Raw genomic sequence first — 22,171 nt, forward strand, 5'->3', positions numbered from 1 at the left:
CACCTCTCTCTATCAGGGAGTGCTGCTTGATGCCCTCATTGGCATGGGATTCCATGAGAGGGCACTTAGCGGCACTCACATTTCTGAGTGCACATTTGTGAGCACAAAACTCCTTGCTGCATTGGCAGTAAAGTTTATGCTCACAAAACATGCGTTGAAGTGTGGATAAAGCCGTGCGTTCGGCTGAATGCATCTTTTCTGCATCGGCCTGTGACTGTGTTGAGCCTCTGTAGAGTTTGTGCTGCAGGCCCTGCATCATTTGAGGCAGGCTCTTCTCTGAAACATTATCATCCTTTCAGCGTCCTCATGAAGTACACGCATAAATACACACACACACACACGCACAAGTTATGTGTTGCAGTTTGAGCAGGTGTATCCTCATGTGTACACTTTCACAATTTTCAAAGCAAAATTATCAGCAACAAAGTCTATGCTGCCCAGGTGGAAGAAACACACACCCGGAGGTGGAAGAAACACACTAACGGATGACGGAGCTAAGGGACGCTGAACTTAATCAGCCATGGCCTCATGAAGAAGGTGTTCAGCCAAAACACGGACCGTGTCGGGCAGCTTGTCAATACCTCTAGACACTGTGTCTTAAAAGTGTTTCTCCATTTCAAAGCTAAGTAGCTGGAAAGTTGTAAAAAATAATGCAAACTGAAAAATGCATAAATGCAATAAGTTAATGAAATGACTTATTCACATGAATGGTGACAATATCACAACTCACTAATATTTTTGATATGATAAGCAAAAGAAAATATTTAATGACCAATGATTAAATACAGCGTGGTGAAAGCAACAAACATATGCTATCCCGCACATAGTGGCGAACGATCGTGCAAATCTGCACCTTTAAGCCCGGTATGAGGTCATTAAACAACAAAAAATGGATTCGGTTTGGGTAAAATATCATTGGAAAATTGAGGTTTTTCAGTCCTTCTTGTTCACTTACAGTACTAGCACAGAAGCCGTTTACAATGGACCTGTATGTTGCATAGGATTCAAGGAATAGATAAATGAAAACAATTTGTAGCATATTGCACTGAACCCCACTCCCAGATCCATTCCGAGCACATAGTACTAGTAACACTAACAAAGCAAAAGACATTGACAGTTGAAAGACAAGAGCTAAGGCCCAATTATGAAAATCATAAAATGAAGTCATAAGATAAAGACATGTTTTAGTCCCGCCCCCCCCCCCCCCCTCCCCTCCCAAACAAGATATTTTCCCAGAGACAGTAAGGATACCAAAGCCAGTGCTGCAGACCCTTCACACTTCTAATCGACAATTTGTATTTTATTTTTCAGATCTGTGGGAAGTGGGACTAGAAAGGGATCCCCTATGTTTATCGCATGCTTTTTTGGATTCCGTTAATGTTTTAGTCTCCACCATCTCCAGGCATCCCCCCACCCTTTCCATGAAAAAAATATTTTCCTGCTATTGTTCCTGAGCCTAGCTCCTTGGAGCTTCACATTGTGACTACTAGTTCTAGAACTTGCATTCCATTGAAAAAGGTGGCTTCTTGTGCATTATTAGCATCTTTCAAGTATTTAAACATTTCTGAAAATTGGTGTTACATATGGCATGGGAAAGAGGTACTCAGGCCATGTGGATGCGCCGGTGAGAAGACTTCGAGCATGTGTCCAAGGCAAGAGGCAAGTTGGGGAAACTGGTGGTCTTCCCTCTTGTCTGGATTGGATGCATCTTCCACTCAGCATCTCTTGCATCCTGATTCTCAATTTATGCACAGATGCTGACATCCTTGATCCCTTTCCACCATCCCAATGACAGAAATGGTTTTATTCTTCCATCGGGTGGCCGATGAGGCAGGTATATCACACACAATATAAATGTATTTAGTTTCATCTTGATATTTTTATTCTTTTTGCCTTACAGTTGCTGACTGAAATGCTGGCATCAACACCACCTGCAGAGCCTTTTTCTGAATGCAGCAGGTCGCCCTGTACACGTAGGGAACTTTTATGTAGGCAAACCGTTATTTGAAGCTAAAGATACCACCACTGCAATCAGCCACAATGCAGGAAAAAAACAGCACGTCCTGGGTTAATGGTTACCTTTCAGGATCTAAGTCTTTTTTTATTGCAAAACCTTTTCTGATTAAGCATTCACTTTCCTTGTCTTTGCCCAGATTTGTCATGGGCCTTTTTCAATTCTTTGCAGGTTTTTGTTGGACCAACATAAAACCTACCTAGAGGTGGTGACGTGCATGTGCTATCAAGGCCTCATTGATAGCCAAGGCCTCTTTGAGGCGACGGAAGAAGGGACAAACATGATCTTGAAGACCCAGGAACATCATCATGCCGCTGGATAGTTCTTAAGCTGAACTAATAAAAGGAATCACACAATCTACAGAGAAGCCATTCTTCTCCAGGACCAAAATGGCTGCTACATTTCTGCCCCTTTTCTGATATTTAAGGTGGATGGACTGGCAACCACCAAAAATCTCTACTTTCTAGGAGTAGAAAATGACATCTCTTTGATTTTTGAAGAGATCAAACTTAATAGCCACCCATCCGGCAAGGCTCACAAAAAATGCATAGAAAATACATATTTTGATTTAAAAAAAAAAAAAGCCACAAGGAATCATAAACCATAACAACAAGTACAGAAACAGTAAGAAAAATCCAAAGAACTACAATACAACATACAAGCCAAATAAAATAAAACATAGACACAAAACACAGAATAAAATAAGCTTCAAAAAAAGCAAGACAAAGCCTAACAAGTCACAGTGGCTCTTCTTTCTCTCTTCACTGGCATATCAATGTCTTTTTGAAGCAAAATCTGTTTCTCATTTCATTTTCTCATTTTCACTGTATTTAATTTGCCCTTTTTTTTTTTTTTTTTTAACTAGTCATCCATATAAAAATCTACCACCAACCTGCAGGTATTTCTCTCTTCTACTCTGTCTTCCACTTTCTGTTAACCCTTCTTCCTCGCAAAAGATCCATGAGCTACCAGCCAGGGCCTGGGAGTGGCTGTTGCTCAAGGGATCCAGAGTACAAAAGTAAGTGCTGATAGATAAGGACCATTTGGAGCCATTCTGCCCATCTAACCCTGCCAAAGAAGGTATGCAAGCTTTGCTGCAGTTTCATGACCTTGCCTCCTTTTCTTGGAAGCCTGATCGAGCTGTACTGCCGCTCTGTGCATATTGGCTTGTCTTCTCCCTTCTTTTTTTTGTCCTTGTAATATTCCATATGATTGAGCAAACACTCGGGGCTTTTCTCCCTTTCCTCCCCCCCCCCCCCCCGGTATCTTCTACCTGTTATTTCCCCTAACCTGTCTGATCCGACAGCTAGCTCGGAAGAAGGGGCAAAGAGGGGGGCTGAGCTAGTTCAGGCCCATCTCTTGTTTGGCAACAGAGACAATCTTGCCGGACGCTTCTGGACAGTGTTTGGATGAAAGGAAGCCCACCGGGTCCTTCAGTACCTGCTGAGTAGAGCAGAAGCCTCTTTGGGAAGGTTAACCTTCAGTGATTACTAGTCCGTCATTCCGTGCCGCAGCTTGGTAATCGCACGCCTCCCGTACAGGAGAACGATAACAATTTTATTCCTTCTGAATGTACTTCTGTCTGCTCTACATGCTTTTCCTCTCACCATATGGTTGTGAAGTCACACTCGGGCCAATAGAGTAAAAGGCGCGGGAGAGCAGGCGCTTCGAGGCGAGCACCCGCTCTCCCGACGCGCGCCCAGGCCACTCTCCTGGGCACGCGATTTTGTATTCAAACGAGGGCCCGCGGTAAGGAGGAGGCGCTAGGGGTAAAAATAGCGTGTCGAAAACGCGGGCTAACAGTGCTCTCAGCCGAGCGCACCGTTCTGTATTGGCCTGAATATAATTTCATAAGCCTAAAATTGTTCCAAACCCCATTCAGTAGTAGAGGGGGACAAGCAGCACACAACGGACAAGAGCCCTCACTTGAATGGGCAGGTAAACAAAGGGACTAAGGTCTTTAAGCTTTCCCAGCAGGGAAGCAACTGGGCAGACTGGGTGAGCCAAGAGGTCCTTCTCTGCCAGCAACAATTACGTGTTAGGAGAAGGGTGGCCAGCTCTGGTCCCCAAGAGCCACAAACAGGTCTGGTTTTCAGGATAGCTGAAATGAATACGCACGAGGCAGATTTGCATACAGTGAAGGCAATGCATGCATGCAAATCTCTCTCATGCATATTCATTAGGGATGCCCTGAACACCCGACCAGTTTACGGCCCTTGAGGAGCAGAGTTGCCCACCCCTGTGAGATCATCACCTCCTGCTGCATCTCCGGGGCGGGGGAGGCAAGTATTTATTTAGTCCTTCTGACAACCTATAAAAAGATGTATTTCTTTGTCTTTCAGTCCCCCTCGGTGCTTCCCTCTCCCGCTTCGCACTCTCGTGTAAACGCGGCACTTACGATTTGCATTGGTCCACCAGGACGCCAATCAGCTCCCCGATGCGGCTCTCGTTTTCTGGGCACATCTTATGGAGGCAGACCACCAAGTCATCGTGTTTCGCCGTGTGAAACACCACCAGCTGATCTCGGCCACTGGTGATGCTCAGCCCTACCACCTAGAAAGCAGAGGAGACGCCTTATCATATCTTGCCCACTAGGGTGACCAACTGGTTCCCTTTCTTTTCTTTTATTTCTTTTTGTTTTCAGAACAAAATCGATCCAGTCCCGGATTTACCCTCACTGTGTGCACAGATTTGAAGCTCTGCTTTTGTCAGGGAAATCAGAAATACAAGGTCCTACATGCTATGGGAATAAAACCAGTACTAGAGCTGCCTGACCTGAACGCATGCAGAGAAAGGATCAGGGCCGGTGCAAGGGTATTAGGCGGCCTAGGCAAGCCTTCTGCCTTGTGCCCGCCCCCTCCCCCGGTCCAGGCCCCGACTTCATTCACTCAGACAAGCCCCCTCTCTTACACACACTTAGGTTCCTTGTCTCATTCACACACACAACCTCAAACAGGCTCTCTCCCTCTCTCTCACTAACACCATTGCTCTCTCGTACACACACAATCCCTCTCACTCATACACACACACACAAACAGAGTCGCTGCTCGTGGCCCACCGAGATTCTGCTTCTCTCAGCCGTGAGCAGGATGGGTTCTGCTCGAAGCCTACAGAGTCTATGCTTCTCTCCTCTCTACTCCTCTTTGCCGCCCCCTGATGGCTGACGCCCTAGGTGACCACCTAGTTCGCCTATTAGGATGTGCCAGCCCTGGAAAGGATCACACTATGGCCTACACGTCATTCAAAGTCAATCAGATGGCTGAGCAGTGCCATTCAGGGGGGACCTGCCTTTGATTCCTGGCTCAGGTTCTTCTGCTCCCCAGGTTGGTCGGGACTGGGGATGATGCAGAAGCAGCATTCACAGCCTCTGATGGGGGTGGGGGGGGGGGGGGGTCATAATTCCCATGCATTGGGGACATCTAATGGCCGGATGTAGGGACCATGATTGCGAGAACCCTGGTGCATGGCTCCAGGATGAGGGCAATCATTGTGAATTCCAGACTTAAGTAAGTTGGAAGGGGAGATAAAACAAGTGAAAACTATCCCCGTGTAGCTGTAGATTCAGACAACAAGCAATGAAGGCCCCAACTTCTACAGTCTGGGGAACTGATAAGCATGGGGGTAACCTGCATGGAGCAAAAATTACAACCCTTAACAGAAGGCAAGGGATTACTACCCTTAACCAATAAGTCTTGATGCTTTAAACACAACTACAACATCACTCTCTGCTTTGTAGGTGGTGGGGGTGGGGGGTGGGGGGATGGAGTGGAAGAGAAATTGGATTCAGATGACAACCGACACGGGCCCTGACTTTTACGGTCTGGGGTACTGATACGCAGACATAAGGGAAACATCACAGGACTGCTTCTAAGGCCAAGTCCATAAGCAAAACACGTCAGCACTGTCTGAATTTTCAGGAAGGCTCATCACCCAGTAATCATGTTGCTAGCAGTAAATTTTTTATGGGCTATCATAAGGCTTGGGAATAACTGCACAGAGCGGCAGTTGTTACCCTTAAGAGAACCATGGGGTGTAACCTGCACGGCGCGGCAGATGCTACCATAAAGAAGCTTGCTGAGCAGACTGGATGGACCATTTTGTCCTTTTCTGCCGTTGTTATGTTACTAGAGCATGTAAGGCTCATGGCACAGGATCTCAGGCCTGGGGTCCAGCTGAGCTGGAGCCCAAAGGAGGAGGAGTAAACTGCTGGGGCAAAAAAAGAAAAAGTCAGTCTGATGGTAGAAGAGACAGTGTTTATTAGGAATGCACCGCAGCGCAAGAGAGCACGAGTGACTGAGATTCTAGGGAACTCTGGCTGAGGGTAGGAGCAGCTGATTCAGAGTCTTATCTGCTCCAGCAAGAATCATTCCAGGAGTGCTACAGCCGCTTCAAGGTGGATACTCAAAGGGATCTGTCTGGATAACTTCCCCAGGTTTAAATACCCAGGCCTCTGTAACCTGATAAATTTTGTCTGGCTAAGTCACTAACCGGTTAAGATTTATCCGGATAAAATGGAGGTGATCCTTAGGTGTTTTTGGGTGGCATTATGGATAGCTTACTTGGCTAACTCCAGTATTCAGAGTTAAGTTATTTGGCCACGTCCATATGCGCCTCGGCGTTGGGTTAAGTTTATCCTGGATTGCGTCCCCGAATAACTTTAACTGGCTAAATTCAAAAATACAGCTGGTTACGTGCCAAAAATAAGTAAATTAATCAACATTGTGTGCCTGTAAGGTCTGATCTCCCATCCCCCTTTTCACCTACCCCCCCCCCTCCCTCACTAAAGGCTTACAACTAATGTGAACCATAGAGCCAAGCCTCTCCCTCCCTCCTCCCAACCCCCACTATTGGCCTGAGGACCCTCCCTATCTCTGAATTCTGAAATCTGCCATAGCATCTGGTACCCTCAAGCTGACCCAAAATCCTCCCTCCCCATCCAACTCCCCCCCCCCCCCCCCCAAAAAAAAACCCCAGGCCGCTGGGAGCAAGGTACGATCACCTCACTTTCAGATAATACACTCTGTGGAAGCAAGGCTGGATGCGGGGAGAGAGAGAGAGCTACGATGGTACCGCACTCCCAGCAACCTGCTGGGCAGGGCAGGGGGGTTCTAGGTCAGCTTGAGGCCAGGAAGGTGAGCTTTAGGGAGGGGCTCCGAAGCCACAGCAGATTTCAGAATTCGAGGGAGGGGGTTAGGCTCCTCGTGCCGACGGACCCGCAAGGCATAAAAGCTTTTGGGGGTAGGGGGAGAGGGGTTAGGCGCTACAGCCCACATTAGTAATAATCCTTTAATGGGGGTGGGCTGGTGGGGGGATCGGGCCTACAGGCCCACAATGATATTTCTTTTCCTGCACTTAACCGGAAATATATATATTTTTAAACTTTTTATTACATTTCTAGTTTTCTATCCAAGGAACAGTCGTTTAGAACAACATGCAGAGAAAAAAAACCCATAACAAGAGATAGAACAATAAAGCGTAAGAAATCAGGTGAATCTCTCATGTTTTGTCAGCCCATAAATTGTGAATATAGCCGGTTAAGGTTGAAATTATCCGGGGACACATACCCAGCTAACTCTAAACCTAACCAGGTATATTCAAGCATAGGGGATCATTCACTAAGCTGCATTAGGCCATTTGTCCCATGAAAAATGCTGTTTTTCGCATGGTAAATGGCCTAACATGGGTATGACAAAAGATATTTAAAGTTTCTTGTGATAAAAGAGCCCCGGCACTGGATGCAGTGAAATGACTCATTAGCATGCAAACATATGCTAATGAGTTCATTAATACCCTGAATTATGCTAATAAAATACACAATTTTTGGAAAGCTGAAGTAAGATGCGCTATTTCAATCAAAATTAGCTAGATAATTTTCTCCTGCATGCATACACACGTCCCGATCCATCCGGGGCCCTATCTTAAAGGGACTGACATCCCCGAGTAAACCCCCCCCCCCCCCAAAAAAAAAACATAGTAACAACCCCAGGGGTTGTGCATAGACCCGTCCTTCCCCCCTCCTGTCCTTGCAGGTGAGCAATAGTTGTAAAATGTTTTAAAATACTTTTAAGGAACGCACAAGCCCCCTGCCCCTTCACTCAAAAGACCTGGCCCCCTGAGGCTGGGACACCCTGCCCTCAGGATCCTCCCTTTTTTTTAAAAATAATTCTCCCGGTGGGGTACAGTGGACCCTCCCCCCCCCGGCCTCCTTTTGCCTTGTAAAAGTGGCATTAGTAGTCCAATTGAGGTCCAGAGTGCCCCCTAGGCTACAGGCCCAGGCAGAGGACATTTTCCCCTTCACATTATAGGGGAAAAATACCCTTGGGGATTGAGCTTGAAAGTCAACCAGGAAACATTACCCGGATAACTTTTTTCAAGCATATTCAGTGGGACATTTATCCTGCTGAATATCCCTGACAACTTATCCAGCTAACTTTAGCCTGATAAGTTGTCCGTTAGCTGCTTTACTGAATATTGGCCTCTTCCTATTTCCTGATTGAAACCAACATTTGGTTGTTTTTTTTTAATATGTTTGTGAAAAGAGGATAAGGGGCAGTTGGACTGCGATACTAAGAGGTAAAAAGCAGGAATGGGTGGAGAATGTATTTTATGCCATATTATGTATTGTATTTTATTGCTGTATTATTTATATGATTTTTTTTTATTGTATTTTTTTTTTATGTAAACCACCTTGGGTTGAATTTGTTTTGAGGAAGGTGGTATAAAAGGATAACAGCACAGAGAAAAGCAAAAATGCTTAACAAATACTTTTGTTCAGTATTCACCAAAGAAGGGACTGGAGAAGGACTATCAAATAGTTGGCAGGGGTACCTATGGTAGAAAGGCAGATATGACTCCATTTACATAAGAAAGTGCTCACATAAAGCTAGCAGCACTGAAAGAGGGCAAAGCAGTGGGGCAGGACAGGATGCACCCGAAAATATTAAAGCAGATCAGAGAGGTTCTGGCAGCTCCACCGACAGCTCTGTTGAAACCACTTCTGTCTACAGCCAGTGTTTGAACAGGGCTGCCAAATGGTGCTATCAGCATCTCTAAGCTCTCTAAATATTTTTTTTTATATCTTTCTGACCCCATTGTCTTTTCCACTTTCACATTTGCTAGTTCTCCAGTCTGGACTTTCTTCCATAAACAGGCTAGGGTCTACCCCTCTTTCATTTAACTTGTATATTACATCATGTTCAATGCATACTCATTCATTAATTGCTCTCTGTAAAAATTCCAATGCCTAATTCATAATATTTCCATGTTTAATGTATACCTTTTTTTAATTAACTGTGCACTGTTGATTGTTTACTGTTCTATGTACACCATGTATATGGTAATTCTAATGCTGGTTATCTGTAAACCGAAGCGATATGTACTAGTACATGATCTTCGGTATATAAAAGTCTTTAAATAAATAAATAAATAAATAAACTTTGATCCCTCACCAACTTGATTCTTCTCTGAATACTGTAGTAAAGCATTTGATCAATATTTTCTTTTTTCTGGTCCCCCCCCTCGCCCCCATACATTACTCCCTTTAACCTTAAATCTTACATGCCTACTCCTGCAGTTTCTCTTTTTGCTAACATACCTGAAGAAAATTAAAAAAAAAACTTTTGGTTTTTGCTTTACTGCTTTTAGATACTTTCTCCTTTTTTTGCACCTTTGCTCTCCTGGCTGCCTTCCCTGCTTTCCTTGGCTTTTCAAGATATCCTGACCTGTCCTCCTTCTTCTGTGATCACATGTAGCTTTTTTTTTTTTTTTTTTAATGAAAACTTTATTCATAAAATTCCAAAAGGCATACATACATTCTTTATGATCACACAGCTTTTACGTGCATATCAGTCAATCACAGCATGAACAAAAGAAACCGTGATGGATTTAGTTTTTGCCACTCCACTAGTCCTCCCCTTGCTCTAGTCATGTGATAGGGGCAAGGACAAGTCAGCAACATTTTGGGAAATGGCGCTGACTAGGCTCAGGGCTAGGGGGTGCCCTGGCCCTTCTGCTTGCTGAATTTATGAAATTTGAGGTAATGGGGTACAAGAGGAGAAGTTTGAGCAGGGTGGAGATGGCTGGAGGCTGTGTTACTAGACCCCCAATGATTCTTTTGTTGACTTGGGGACGGGAGGGGGAAGGGGGCACCGCTAGACCCCAGTGATGTTTTTTTGGGAACTTGGGGGTCGACAGGGGGGACCTGTCTGGCAATTGGTTTCTAGACAGAGGGGAGGGGGAGGGGGAACTCTGTGGCCTTTATTTGATCTATGTTGACTGGGCGTGGCCCAGTCAGAGTACAACCATGGCCAGATATTTTTATACTGTTGTGGTCAGGGCCACCTCAATTGGTGGCCCCAGGGTGAGGAGGGGGGGGGGTCATGTTTGACCCCTGGACACTTTTTTAATGTTTGTTTGTTTTTGTTTTGTTTTTTTTTGGTGGGCCCTTTAGGCGATGGCAGCCCCGTGCGCTGGGGCCCACTATCGCACAGCAACGAGCAAGGCCGCGTTGTTTTGCCTCGTGGAAGTTTGCCATGTGACAAAACAACACAGCGATCCAGTCACGATATTTTTGCAGAGGAGGTGCCCAGTATTGCTGGTATCCCTCCCCCCGCCCCCCCTACGATAGTGGGGCCCCTCCTGTGAAAATAGTTTGCGGCTTAGTGAATCCAGGCCTAAGTCTGAGCTTAGCCAGACAGAGTGCTCTGAGTAGTTTTCCAACCTTGCTTATCTCTGTAATTTATCTTGTTTTTACTGGAGGAGGAAAATCCAGGCCTAAAAGGAAACCATGTCATCTCAACATGTTTAAAGTGAGAATAAAGTTTTGAGTTTCTGTGCTATTTCCCCTCTACCTTTATGTTTTTGGTTCCTGGTTTTTCAGTCAGCAGTTTTTTTTTTTAAATCTTGCTTTTGCTTACTTTCCTAACACACGGGTCTATCAAACATGTAATGGCTCTTTTAGATGTTCCCACTCTTACTTCACCCAATTTCTGCTTCCACCTCCCCCCCCCCCCGCCCCCCAATTCTGCCAGTTTCTCCAAGGCACCCCCTCCACCAGAGCCCTCGCCTGTGCGAGGTTCAGCTCCATCACTGTGCTTTTATTGAACCACGCTGTGACCCGCTGTGACATTCTGTCCTTGTTTCTGGGGTCCAGGTTCAGTATCCCCACCCTCTCCTCCTCCTGTGTGAGTTCCTTTACCAGTTGCCTGAAGGGAGTCCGGGATCTTCCTGCCTTTACCTGCAGCTTTTGCAGTGGCTCCCTCTGGTTTTTAAAAAGATCTCCTCCATCGGTCAGCGGCGTTATGTTTGTCTGTCTTCCCATTGAACAAAGAATACAGTACAAGACACTATGCACCATACACAAATTAATACACAACGAAAACACAGACTGGCTTAACACAGCCCTTCGCGTACACATCCCCAACAGAAATCTAAGATCAGCCAACAAAGCACTTCTAACTATTCCATCAGTCAAAACAGCAAGACTAACCCAGGTAAGAGAGAGCGTTATCCTTAGCGGGACCCATACTATGGAACTCCATGCCCTTGGAATTAAGACTACAAAGAGAAAACAAAACATTTAGAGAAAATCTAAAAACTTGGCTATTTAAACAAGCCTTTCAAAAAGAGAAGGGAGAATAGATTCCAGGGAAATGCAAGGTTCAAACCAGGGAAGTGCAAGATACAAAACACCCACACAAACTGGAATCACTAAGGGTGTATGTTTTTAATAGAATTCATCACTAAAGGGTAAGTTACATTTATAGAATGAGTCCTAGACTCAAAACTGCTATAGAATTGACCTGGACATGATAGTGTTCACACTCATTGAACAACTAACATTGATTAAAAACTGTTACCCAACCTTATGGCATCTGTGTAAACAGATTTAATAGCATTACTTTTTGTGCCTTATTGTAAACCATTGTGATGGTGCCCACCTTGACAACGGCATAGAAAAAGATTTAAATAAAATAAATATATAAGAGTATAGCAACTGCATGGGTCTCTGAGGAGGATAAGCACAGCTGCACCCCTGACTTTATGCAGATTCATACTATGGGACAGGAATAAGCCAGAAGAATGTTAAAAAGAAAATTAAAAAAACACAACCCAAAAACCTTCTCAGGAGGGGAGGCAGTGGCCTAGCGGTTAGGGCAGCAAGGAAGCCAGGGTACAAATCCCACTTCTCCCACTGACCGTGAGCCACTCATTTCATCTCCCACCGCCTCAGGTAAGCCCAGGCCCTCTGGCAGCAGCAGGGAGCTGCTTTCTATAACTCGCCTTGAGCTTGGATTTGGAAAGATGCACAATTACCTCTAAAACTGCAAATATGAAATGCAAATGAGAATCGGCTAGGGAGACGGTAAACGCTGTTTTATTTTAACCGCTAATTGAATTCTTCGGAATGCATTTCGCCAGCGTTGCTTACGGGTTCAACAGGCGCAGTACTGAAGCGCTAGAGCTTCTTCGGATTTAATGTTTCGCCAGGGACCTGTGGGTGTCCCATTCAGCCCTCACATACTTAATGACTCAATCAGCTGTGACGGAGGGGGGAGTGGGAATGGGTGGCCCTCTGGGTGAAAGGACCCCCCCTCCCCTGGGGTGAACTTGGAGATGAGAGGTGCCTGCAGCTGGGTGCGTGCAAGTCCCCAGAGGCTGATTATCTGCCGATTATCTCACAAAGGCAGGGCTGCCCTTGTCAGGGAAAAGGAAATCTTAATTGTGCAGGGGGCGCTAAGTGGCTGCACTTTGTTTCAGACTGTCCGCCAGCCAGCGGGGAGATCGCCTCCTGCTAATCGCTCTTCTAATTGAGGGCTAATTGCTTTTACTTAGAGGGTAGTTTTGGTAAAGGGGGGGATAAATGGCACAAGACCCCCCCAGCTGCCAGGGAACAGAGACAGACGGCGCTTATTCATTAACCTGCTGATCACACACAGCACCCACATAATAAACCTTTCCCCCCCCCTCGGAGGCCTTTCATTCGCCTTTCCCAAATCAAGAATAAATATTTGCCAGGGGCTAACCATTCCGTTGATCGCCTGTGTCTCACAAAACCAAAGTAACAAGTCCACCGAAGGGAAAGAGAAATAAACTCTTATGGGGGGTGCACTTTTTTTTTTTTTAAAGGGATTTAGCTTAATTTGCACCCTTTGCAAATGTAATGGCTCCTGAGTGGCAGATAAACCCCCCCAGCATTTAAATTTCCTGCCCTGCTGAGCCCGGGCATTTTAATTGGGTAGGTCGTGACCTGGTTAAAGTTTGGCTGGATAATAATAGAGGCGGAGTGGGGGCATGGCTTACATTTACGCGGTTGGCACTGATTTTTCAGCACTAACCAGATAAAGTAACTTGGTTTAACTGTAGTGGGGAAAAATCCTGGTTCCAAACAAATAAAAAAAAAAAAAAATAGCGAGTTGAGCGGCAACCCGATCCCCCATCCTTTCCACCCTTCACCCTGCCACCCACGCCCAAGTTCAGCCTCCCCGTTTGGCCCATGCCACATTTGATGCTTGGGGGGGGAGGTGGGTGTGATGAGCTTGCTGGTTTTTTAATATTTTGGGGATATTCAGTAAGCCAATGAGCAGACAAGGTATTTGGCTAACTTTATCCGGAGACTTGTCCAGTTGAATAGACCCCCAGATAACTCAGTATTGACCTTTCAGAATCCGGATGGTCCTGAGCGATGGGGATAGTGAGGGGGGTGGGGGGGCAGAAGAAACTTACACAGCTGGCTTTGATTTTCAGTGCTAGCAAGCTAACGGGCCGATACAGTAAAGTCCGCGGGAGAGCGGGCGTTCGCTAGCGCGTCTCTAGCGCCTCTTTTTGGACAGGAGCGGCGACTGTCAGCGGGTTTGACAGCCGACGCTCAATTTTGCCGGCGTCTGTTCTCAAACCCGCTGACAGCCACGGGTTCGGAAACCAGATGCCAGCAAAATTGAGCGTCCTGTTTTCAACCCGCGAGCCGACTTAAAATTTTTTTTTTTTTTTACTTTTTGTAACTTTCGGGACCTCCGACTTAATATCACCATGATATTAAGTCGGAGGGTGCACTTTCCCGGTGCCGAGAGAAATTAACGCCTACCTTTGGGTAGGCGCTAATTTCTGAAAGTAAACTGTGCGGCTTGGCTGCATATTTTCCTTTCTGAATCGCGCGGGAATACCTAATAGGGCCATCAACATGCATTTGCATGTTGCGGGCGCTATTAGGTTCGGGGGGAGTTGGACGCGCGTTTTTGACCCCTTACTGAATAAGGGGTAAAGCTAGCACGTCGAAAACGCGCATCCAATAGTGAGTTAACAGTGCGCTCCACTGTTACGGGCCAATACAGTACAGTGCGCTCCACCGCAGCGCACTGTACTGTATTGGCCCGTAACTTGGCTAGCCAAACCTAGGCAAAGGGATGGCTGATTTTAAATCTGGCTGGCTATCCCTTCCCCAAAATCCAGCAATCCATCCCCCGCCCCCCCCCAACCTGTCTGATCTCATAAAGACAGTTCCCACCCCATCCTCCAGACATCACTCCAATCCCCCTCCTCTCCCAGACAAGTTTATAAAATAATTTCTACTACTTATCATGTCACAACACATACAAGGCTCTACAAACGGATTGGAGGAGTAGCCTAGTGGTTAGAGCAGCAGGTGACGAGTGAGGGTTCAAATCCCACTGTTGCTACTTGTGACCAAAAGCAAGTCACTTTACTCTTACTCTCTATTGCCTCAAGTAGAAGTTTAGATTGTAATCCCTCTGGGGATAGGGAACTACCTGAATGTAATCTGAGCTGAAAAGCAGAATACAAAAGTAAATAAATACACAGAATAGAGCTTGCAACCTATTCAAGACAAACGGGAGGATTTGGGGAGTTTACTATGGAGACTGGCGAGACCCAGGAGTTAAGATTTAAACACAGCCTGAAGAAGGTGAGTTTTTAGCCTGGATTTGAATAAGGGCAAAGAGGAAGCAGAATCACAAGGAGTAAAAGCAGGATTCAAGCCCTGGCTCCCAGCCAAGCCAGACTGCTCTCTCCACTAGGCTACTCCTCCACTACATGGATTTGATGATGTTACAGATAAAAGTGACTTGCTCAATGAGCAAAGCTCATGAGAAAGGATAGAAGGAGAGCTAAAAGAGGAGCAATAACGAGGAGCTGTAGAATGAATGCACGTGTAGATGAGTAAGAGAAGCAAGAATGGATAGAGAGCCAATGTAGTGACTTGAGAAGAGGGGTTATATGGATGTAGTAACATCAGTGGAAGATAAATTATGCTTCTGAATTTTGGATAGACTGTAGTGGAGAGAGATGGGTCACTATGAGGAGCAGGTTGCAGTACTCTATACGGGAAGTGATGAGAGAGTGGATACGGGTTTTGATAGTGTGGCGAGAACAGGGGTTTTGCATGCTTTGTAGTTTATTGTTCTGTCCCTTGACACTTTCCCCCCAGAGAGCTCATTTCCTGTGCGCTGGCCTGCAGGTGGTGTTTGACCTCTGCACTGTAGTTCAAGCAGAGAATTTGGATGCTACCTTGACTGATGGTGGCTTGATCAGCATACACATCCCCGCAGCCCTGAGTGCATGTAACACTGAAAGACCATGTAGTGCCATTGACCAGAAAGCAGACTCTTAATACTGTGTGCCCTGATTGCCCCTGGAGAGGAAGAACTCGTCCTGAGGGTTCTGGAACTCTTTCATCTCAGCTGGGAGTGCAGAGGGAGCAGATCTCTGTGCTGAGGCCCTGTTCAACTCCTGTGGGCAGCCTTTTCCTGACCTCCCCAGGTACTGCATAAGTAGTGAAAAGTGTTCAGTTAACTTTTGCGGTATAATCCATGTTGTTTTACCTGTTTCTGTTTGCAGTTTAAATCTTTTATCCATTTACTGCGCCTACTTTTTCTTAATTAACTTATTAGTTTATTAGCTCTGTCTGTCTTGGACTCATGATCCTGGTATTGTATATATTTGGTCTGTGAGTGTGTTTCTAAGAACTGTGTGGCCCTTGCTTGCCAGAGAGCTCAGTGTCCCTAGAAACCACCAGGGGATGATAGCTTGCGGGCGGGGATCTTGCCCAGAGGCAAGCAGAAACCCAGTTGTTGGGTGTGAGGTTGCTAGTGTAGGGGCATGTGCGCAGGTGCAGGCGGGCCTGCGCAATGCTTGGCAGGACCCTCCAAGCGGCCACAGGGTTACCCTGTGTGGGTATTGGGGTGGCGCTCAAGCATTCAGAAAGGAGGGGATGGATTTTGGTGATGTTATAGAGAAAATTGCTAGCAAACATCACTCTCATCCCCCTTCACTTCTACCCAGTTTCATAAAGGAAGTTACTCCCCCCCCCCCTTTCTACTTGCTCAGTCTTGTAAAGAAAGCTGCCTCTGGACATTGTCCCATTCCTTACCCCCCACCCATCTGATCTTATATAACAAGGCGGCCTCCAGGCATCGCCTGGATTTCCATCCCCCCTCACCCAATCTCGTAAAATAAAAGTTTCTCCCCGACCGCCTCCTTCATCCACTTCCCACCTTGCCTGATCTTGAATTTTAAATAGTCTCGCCCTTTCCCATCCACTGGAAAACTCCCAAAAGGTTTCAAATATTAAAGGAGGAGTCAGCCGTGCCTTCTACTGGCCCAGCATACAGCAGCACTGCTCCAGACCACACCAGGAGTCAGAATAAGGCCGAACCCCGGGAAAGGAGGGGGTACGGCTGTGACCCCGCCACCTGCTCAGTACGAGGAACGTTTGGGGATTCCTGGGGGAGCGGGGCTGATGGGGAAGGCTGTGTTTTATTCAAGTTCAGTTAGGTGAAAAGGGAAGTAAGGGGGTTGTTGAAGCAGATTTTTTTTTTAATTCAAGAGTGGGCAGATGGGTGGGAAAATGGAGAGACCTGTTGGGGCAGACATTTTTTTTTTTAATTCAAGATTTGGGTGGGTGGGTGGGAGGCAAGATCAGGCAGGCTGCTGGGGCAGAATTTCGATTTTATTCAAGTCTGAGCTGGTAGGACAGGGGGGCGGGGTTTCTTTGAGATGACTTAGCCAGCTAATACTGATTTGCAGCACTAGCCGATGAAGTTTAGGCACCCAAGTCTGATCCTCCTAAATCTAGGCAGCCCTTTACTGGCCGCCTAGATGTAAGCTAAAATTTCAAACCCAAACCTAGGCTCCCTAGGATTCGGCTGAAAATGGGCTGCACTTAGCCAGTTTAACCCTGGCCGGTTTTCAGGCCGACGTGTCATGGATGTGAGCCCTTGGGCTGTGGCGTGGCTGACGCAGCCCTAGCAGGTGAATCCGCTAGGCCCACACTGACAGCTGGTGGACTCGCGCTCGCTGAGGCTGGAGCCGGAGCTTCACCTATACCGGCCCTGTTCTCCGCCAGCTGAGCCCTTGGGTTCCAGGGGGCCGGCAGGGCTTAAGGTGAAAGTCCCGTACGCAGCGGTCCTAACGAAGTCGGGATACGGGCCAAGGTCAGGGGTTGGCAGCGGGGTAGGCAGGGTCCGGCTCCAGGCCAAGATTGGGGCAGGCAGAGGTCCAAGGACTAGCTGGTGTCCATAGAAGAGGTCAGTTATCAGGCAGCGGGCAAGGAAGAGTCAGAATTCGTAGCAGAGGTCGAAACCAAGAATCGGGCCAAGATAGGCAGGAAGGACACAAAGGACCAAGGCAACAAGAGAAGCAGGGCAAGGCAGGAACGAGACGAGGAGGCACAGCAGGGCAGTAAGGCAAGGCAGGATAATGAGGCTCAGAGAGGAAGTAACATGCACTGCAGATAAGGCAGGAGGCCACGTTGCTGAGGCATTGGAGGGGAGCGCGCCTGGGCCTTAGGTCAGTTATTTGGGTAAATGGTGGCAGCTGCCAGCACATGCCCAGAGAACTTTTGTCTATTTTTTAAACTGTTTTTACTCTTTTTTTTTTTTTTAGCGCTGGAAACTTCACTCCAGCTCTAACCAGAGGTTAAGTTCCCAGTGCTAAAAAAGGCGTGCTGGCCAGATGCATTCTGTCTGCATCCAGGCAATGCTTAATGCCCTCATTTGCATGGGATTTCCATGCGAGGGCACTAAGCAATAGTTCTGTTTGTAAAAGTAGGCAAAAATTAGCAAAAAGAACTCCTTCCGAACAAATATATAAAAAAAAACAACACTCTTAAAAAGAATTTCATAAAAACGTTTCCTCCCCTATGGTTGGCTTGAGCCAGGTCGAGCCAGACATGCTGTGCCCTTTCATGATGAGGCCTGGCTAGACACACACAGGCTCTTCCCTCCCATATGGCTGACACAAGACTTGTGCTCCTTCCTCCAGTGTAAACAGAGGTCTCGTGCCGTTGTGAGTTTATTTTGCATTCTGCTATGGGGGGGGGGGGGGGCGAAGGGAAAAGCCAAAGTCTGGCACCTAGCTTTCCCTTGACCCCCCCTTTCATAGTTGGCTTTCCTAGCACCCCCAAATTATCATGTCAAAATGTCCAGCCTGGCAGGAAGCCCTCCACGCTCTCCTCAGCAGCTCCGCGTTCAGCTGCCGAGGGGACGCGTTGAGCCTGATTTAGCAAGGTTTTGTTTTTTTTTCCCCTCCCCTCGTAACTCAGGAGCTTGGTGAAGGCAAAAAGTTCAAACATACGTCGTCATGGTCAAAGAACTTTGTAGCAATTACTTAGTGGCTTTTGCTCACTGGGTGACAATTTCCAGCAATTCTTGGTCTCTTCCTGAAGAGAAGTTGAACCTGGAAAGGTGGCTGAACTCAGGCCCTCCACCTGATAAGAGTTAATTCCTACTGGCATCTCCTACAAATTTTCCAGGGGGTCTGGAGCCGCCGCTGCAATCGTTTCTAATCCCAGCATGCTTTTTGATACCACTGGCATGTCTTTTTTTTTTTCCCTTGCTAGAACTCAAAAGAGTGTGCGATAACACCTTTTATTTTAAGATCAGTGCTGCCGGCAGATCCACGTTTGTTGCATTTAATTGGATTTGTTGTTCAACCCTGGAATCCATGCTCCTCTGCTCTCATCCAAGCAAGAGGTTTGGCCTTGGACTTATAGAGACTGGGGAAGGGCACAATGGAGACTTCAGAGCTTTAGGTGGACAAGTTCCTCAACCTTTGCTTCTCAGTCAACCAAGGGCCAACTCCAACAATTATTTTCTTTTAATCTAAGAACGTAAACTCTCTAGTATTTCTAGCAAAGACTTTGAGGTACAAAAACTACACCGGGGGCCCTGAGGAGTGACACCCTAAACTTTCCCTACTGCGTGAAACTGCAGATTTATGTACCTGATTACCGACATATACAAAATCCCACGGATATTCAAGCAAAAGGGAAATGCACAAGCTGCCCCCAGAAACGTGGGTTTGAAATGCACCTAACATACATGCATGCAAATGATACTAGTTTCAATACGTAGCGCCAAATTATACAAGGTAATGGCATGCCATAGGTGAGCGCAACATGTTTACATTTCTGTTACACGTGCAAGTCGTGTGCTGGGCCCTCCTGAAATGCCCTCCCGCTGCCTCCCTTTTCTGTGTGTGCAAAATTCACTTGTGGGGGGGGGGGGGTAACTTATTTTCAAAGCCTTTTAGGTGCATAAAACCTGGCTTTCTACACATAAATAGCAGTTCTAAAAAAAATGACCCGGGCTCAGTGTGCATTATAGGTGGACACATAATCTGGTTCTACACTGCACTTCCACGCTCACGGAGGACAGGCGTGCCAGGGACAGGGGGGCAGCAGCAGCTGAGTCACCACTTGCATGACTACTTTTTGATTTTAAAATGTATGCATGTTAGCTCTGCCCTGCAAAGAGGAAGTGTAATTCTGCATGAATGAATGTACATGCAGACTTTAGCTCTCTGCATGCAAGCTCTAGAGAATTACCCTCCCAATGAAATTACATGCAGGTTTTAAGGCGACTGAAAATCTTCCCTGTGCACACTAGGTAGCTAAATTTAGATGCTCAAATTCTGGGTGGTCTCGGGGGCACAGTTAGGATAGGGAAGAAAGTTGACTGGCTAGTGCTAATTTTCAGTGCTAATTGGCTAGTATGAGTCAACCAATCCTAGGCAAAGGGATAGTGGGCTTAAATCTAACCAGCTAGCTGGGGCCACGAGCACCTTTCAACCCTCCTGCAGCACCATCTGTTTTAGGAAACCCTCCTCCTCCCCGAACGTCCCCTGATCCTTCTTCCTTCCCACCTAAACAAAAACATGCCTCCCTAGCGCCTGAGTAGCACTAGACACTGGGCTGATAGGAGGTAAGGATGAGCCCTCCTGTTGGATAGTGAAGCATTTTGAATCCAGAGAGATGCAAGATACCAAGCAGCATGGGTTTAACAAACAGAGAGCACGTTAAATAAATCTGATCAATTTTTTTGATTGGGTGACAACAAAATTAGAATGGGGGCATACCCTGGAAGTGGTACGCTTGGATTTCAGGAAAGCTTTCAATACTGTCCCACACAGAAGATTCATAAATAACCCGAGCAACCTTGGGGTGGTCACCAAGGTGAAGAAATGGATTAGAAACTGGTTAAGTGACACAACAGAGTGCGGTAGTAAATTCACTCTGAGGACAGAAGGATGATTAGTGGAGGAACTCTGGGATCATTCCTAGGGTTGGTTCTGTTCAAAATCTTTGTAAACAATGTTAAGGGAGATTAGTGGGGAAAAGTTTGCCTTTTTGCAGATGACAGATCTGTAACAGAGTGGACACTCTTAGGAAGTAGAATTAATGAGGAGAGATCTCAGAAAGCTCTACTGGTGGTGAGTATTTTGCAATTAAGATTCAGTGCAAAAAAAGTGCAGAATCAACAACCGGGGTGCAGAAATGCAAGGGAACACTCATCGCACAATCAAACCGTTGAATTTTTGGCTGGAGGATGTGCGTTTAAAAGAGGTTTGGACAAGTTTCTGAAGGAAATGTCCATAAACCATTATTAGCCAGGTAGACTCGGGAAAGCCACTGCTTATCCTTGGCAGTGAGCAACAAAGAATGGATCTTCTGTTTGGGATCTGCCAGGTACCTCCTAGTTACCCAGAGTGGCCATTGTTGGAGACAGGACGCTGAACACTTGGGCACAGTTGATGTCCATGGACATTTGAGCACAGCTTATGTTCTTATGGTAAGAGGCAAGAGATTGTTATGCACCAACCAGAGGAGAGAGATCTTTTTAACAATCATGCTTTTATTATCTTTTTTTTTTTTTGCTTTGAACATATTTCAAATGTAGTTTGTGATATGGATGGTGTTGAGATTTGGAATACATTTGATTATGTTTCAAAAGTGAACGTAAAAGACTTGCTTGCACTGATGAGAGCTTCTTATTGCACTTTAGACCTTTGCACCGTGTGAGTCATGCAATCATTGCAAGATGACTAGTTTGATTTTCTAACTACACTTGTTAATCTCTCCCTTAAGGAAGGAGTGGTACTTGATAGTATGAAATAATCGTTGGTTCGTCCGATTTGAAAGAGAGGCAATTTGCCTCTGTGTGATCCCAAGAGTTATAGACCTATTGCTATTGTGGCCTCATCGGGCAAACTGTTGGAAAAGGCTGTTTTTTTGTTCACGTGAAGGACTTTTTAATCGGATAATAATATCCTACCTGTAAACCAATGTAGCTTTTGGGCCAATGATGGTACTAAAACTGTTTTTGGTTTCAGTAAATGATCATTTGTTAAGGACAACTGATTCTGGAAAGGCGGTAATTGCCGTTTCATTGGATTTTCTTCTCCACATTTGACTTGGTAAACCATGGCATTTTGCTCTCCAGAATTAAGTCATTGAGTTTGGCAGGCACAGTTTTTTGTTGGTTTTATTCCTTTTTATCCCAGCAGAAACAACAGGTCTGAAATGGGACACAAATATCGGATTGGATCTTATCCAGGGTTAGGGTACCACAAGGATCAGTTCTGGCTCCCCCTCTCTTTTTAATATTTACTTATTGCCAACATTGTTGCAACAGCTCCACAAGGCCACGGGGGAGCCTGGGCCTGCTGCTGTGGCAGAGGAGCAGCCAGAGGTGAGCAACATCGACTGTGGAGCCCCACAGTCGGCAAGTGTAACAACGAGAGCCTGGATCAATGTCCCCTCTGCAAATAAGTTGAAGAAATATTATCCTTGATCCACCTAGCTAAAGTAGCTTCAGAGGCCAATTCATCCTTTTGTGGCCCTGCAAACAAAATAGACAATCCATT

At 46.2% G+C, this 22,171-nt stretch overlaps 1 protein-coding gene across 1 annotated transcript in view; it reads right to left on the minus strand.

The window, feature by feature from the left end:
• MYO1G (myosin IG) overlaps nucleotides 1-22,171 on the minus strand; it is a 377,606-nt gene that overhangs the window by 97,862 nt on the left and 257,573 nt on the right. The window contains exon 21 of the mRNA XM_029588199.1: nucleotides 4,413-4,567. Within this exon, the coding sequence (XP_029444059.1) occupies nucleotides 4,413-4,567 (155 nt within the window). The remainder of the gene's footprint in view (nucleotides 1-4,412; nucleotides 4,568-22,171) is intronic.

This window comes from Rhinatrema bivittatum, chromosome 2, assembly GCF_901001135.1.
Source record: "Rhinatrema bivittatum chromosome 2, aRhiBiv1.1, whole genome shotgun sequence".
NCBI lineage: Eukaryota > Metazoa > Chordata > Amphibia > Gymnophiona > Rhinatrematidae > Rhinatrema > Rhinatrema bivittatum.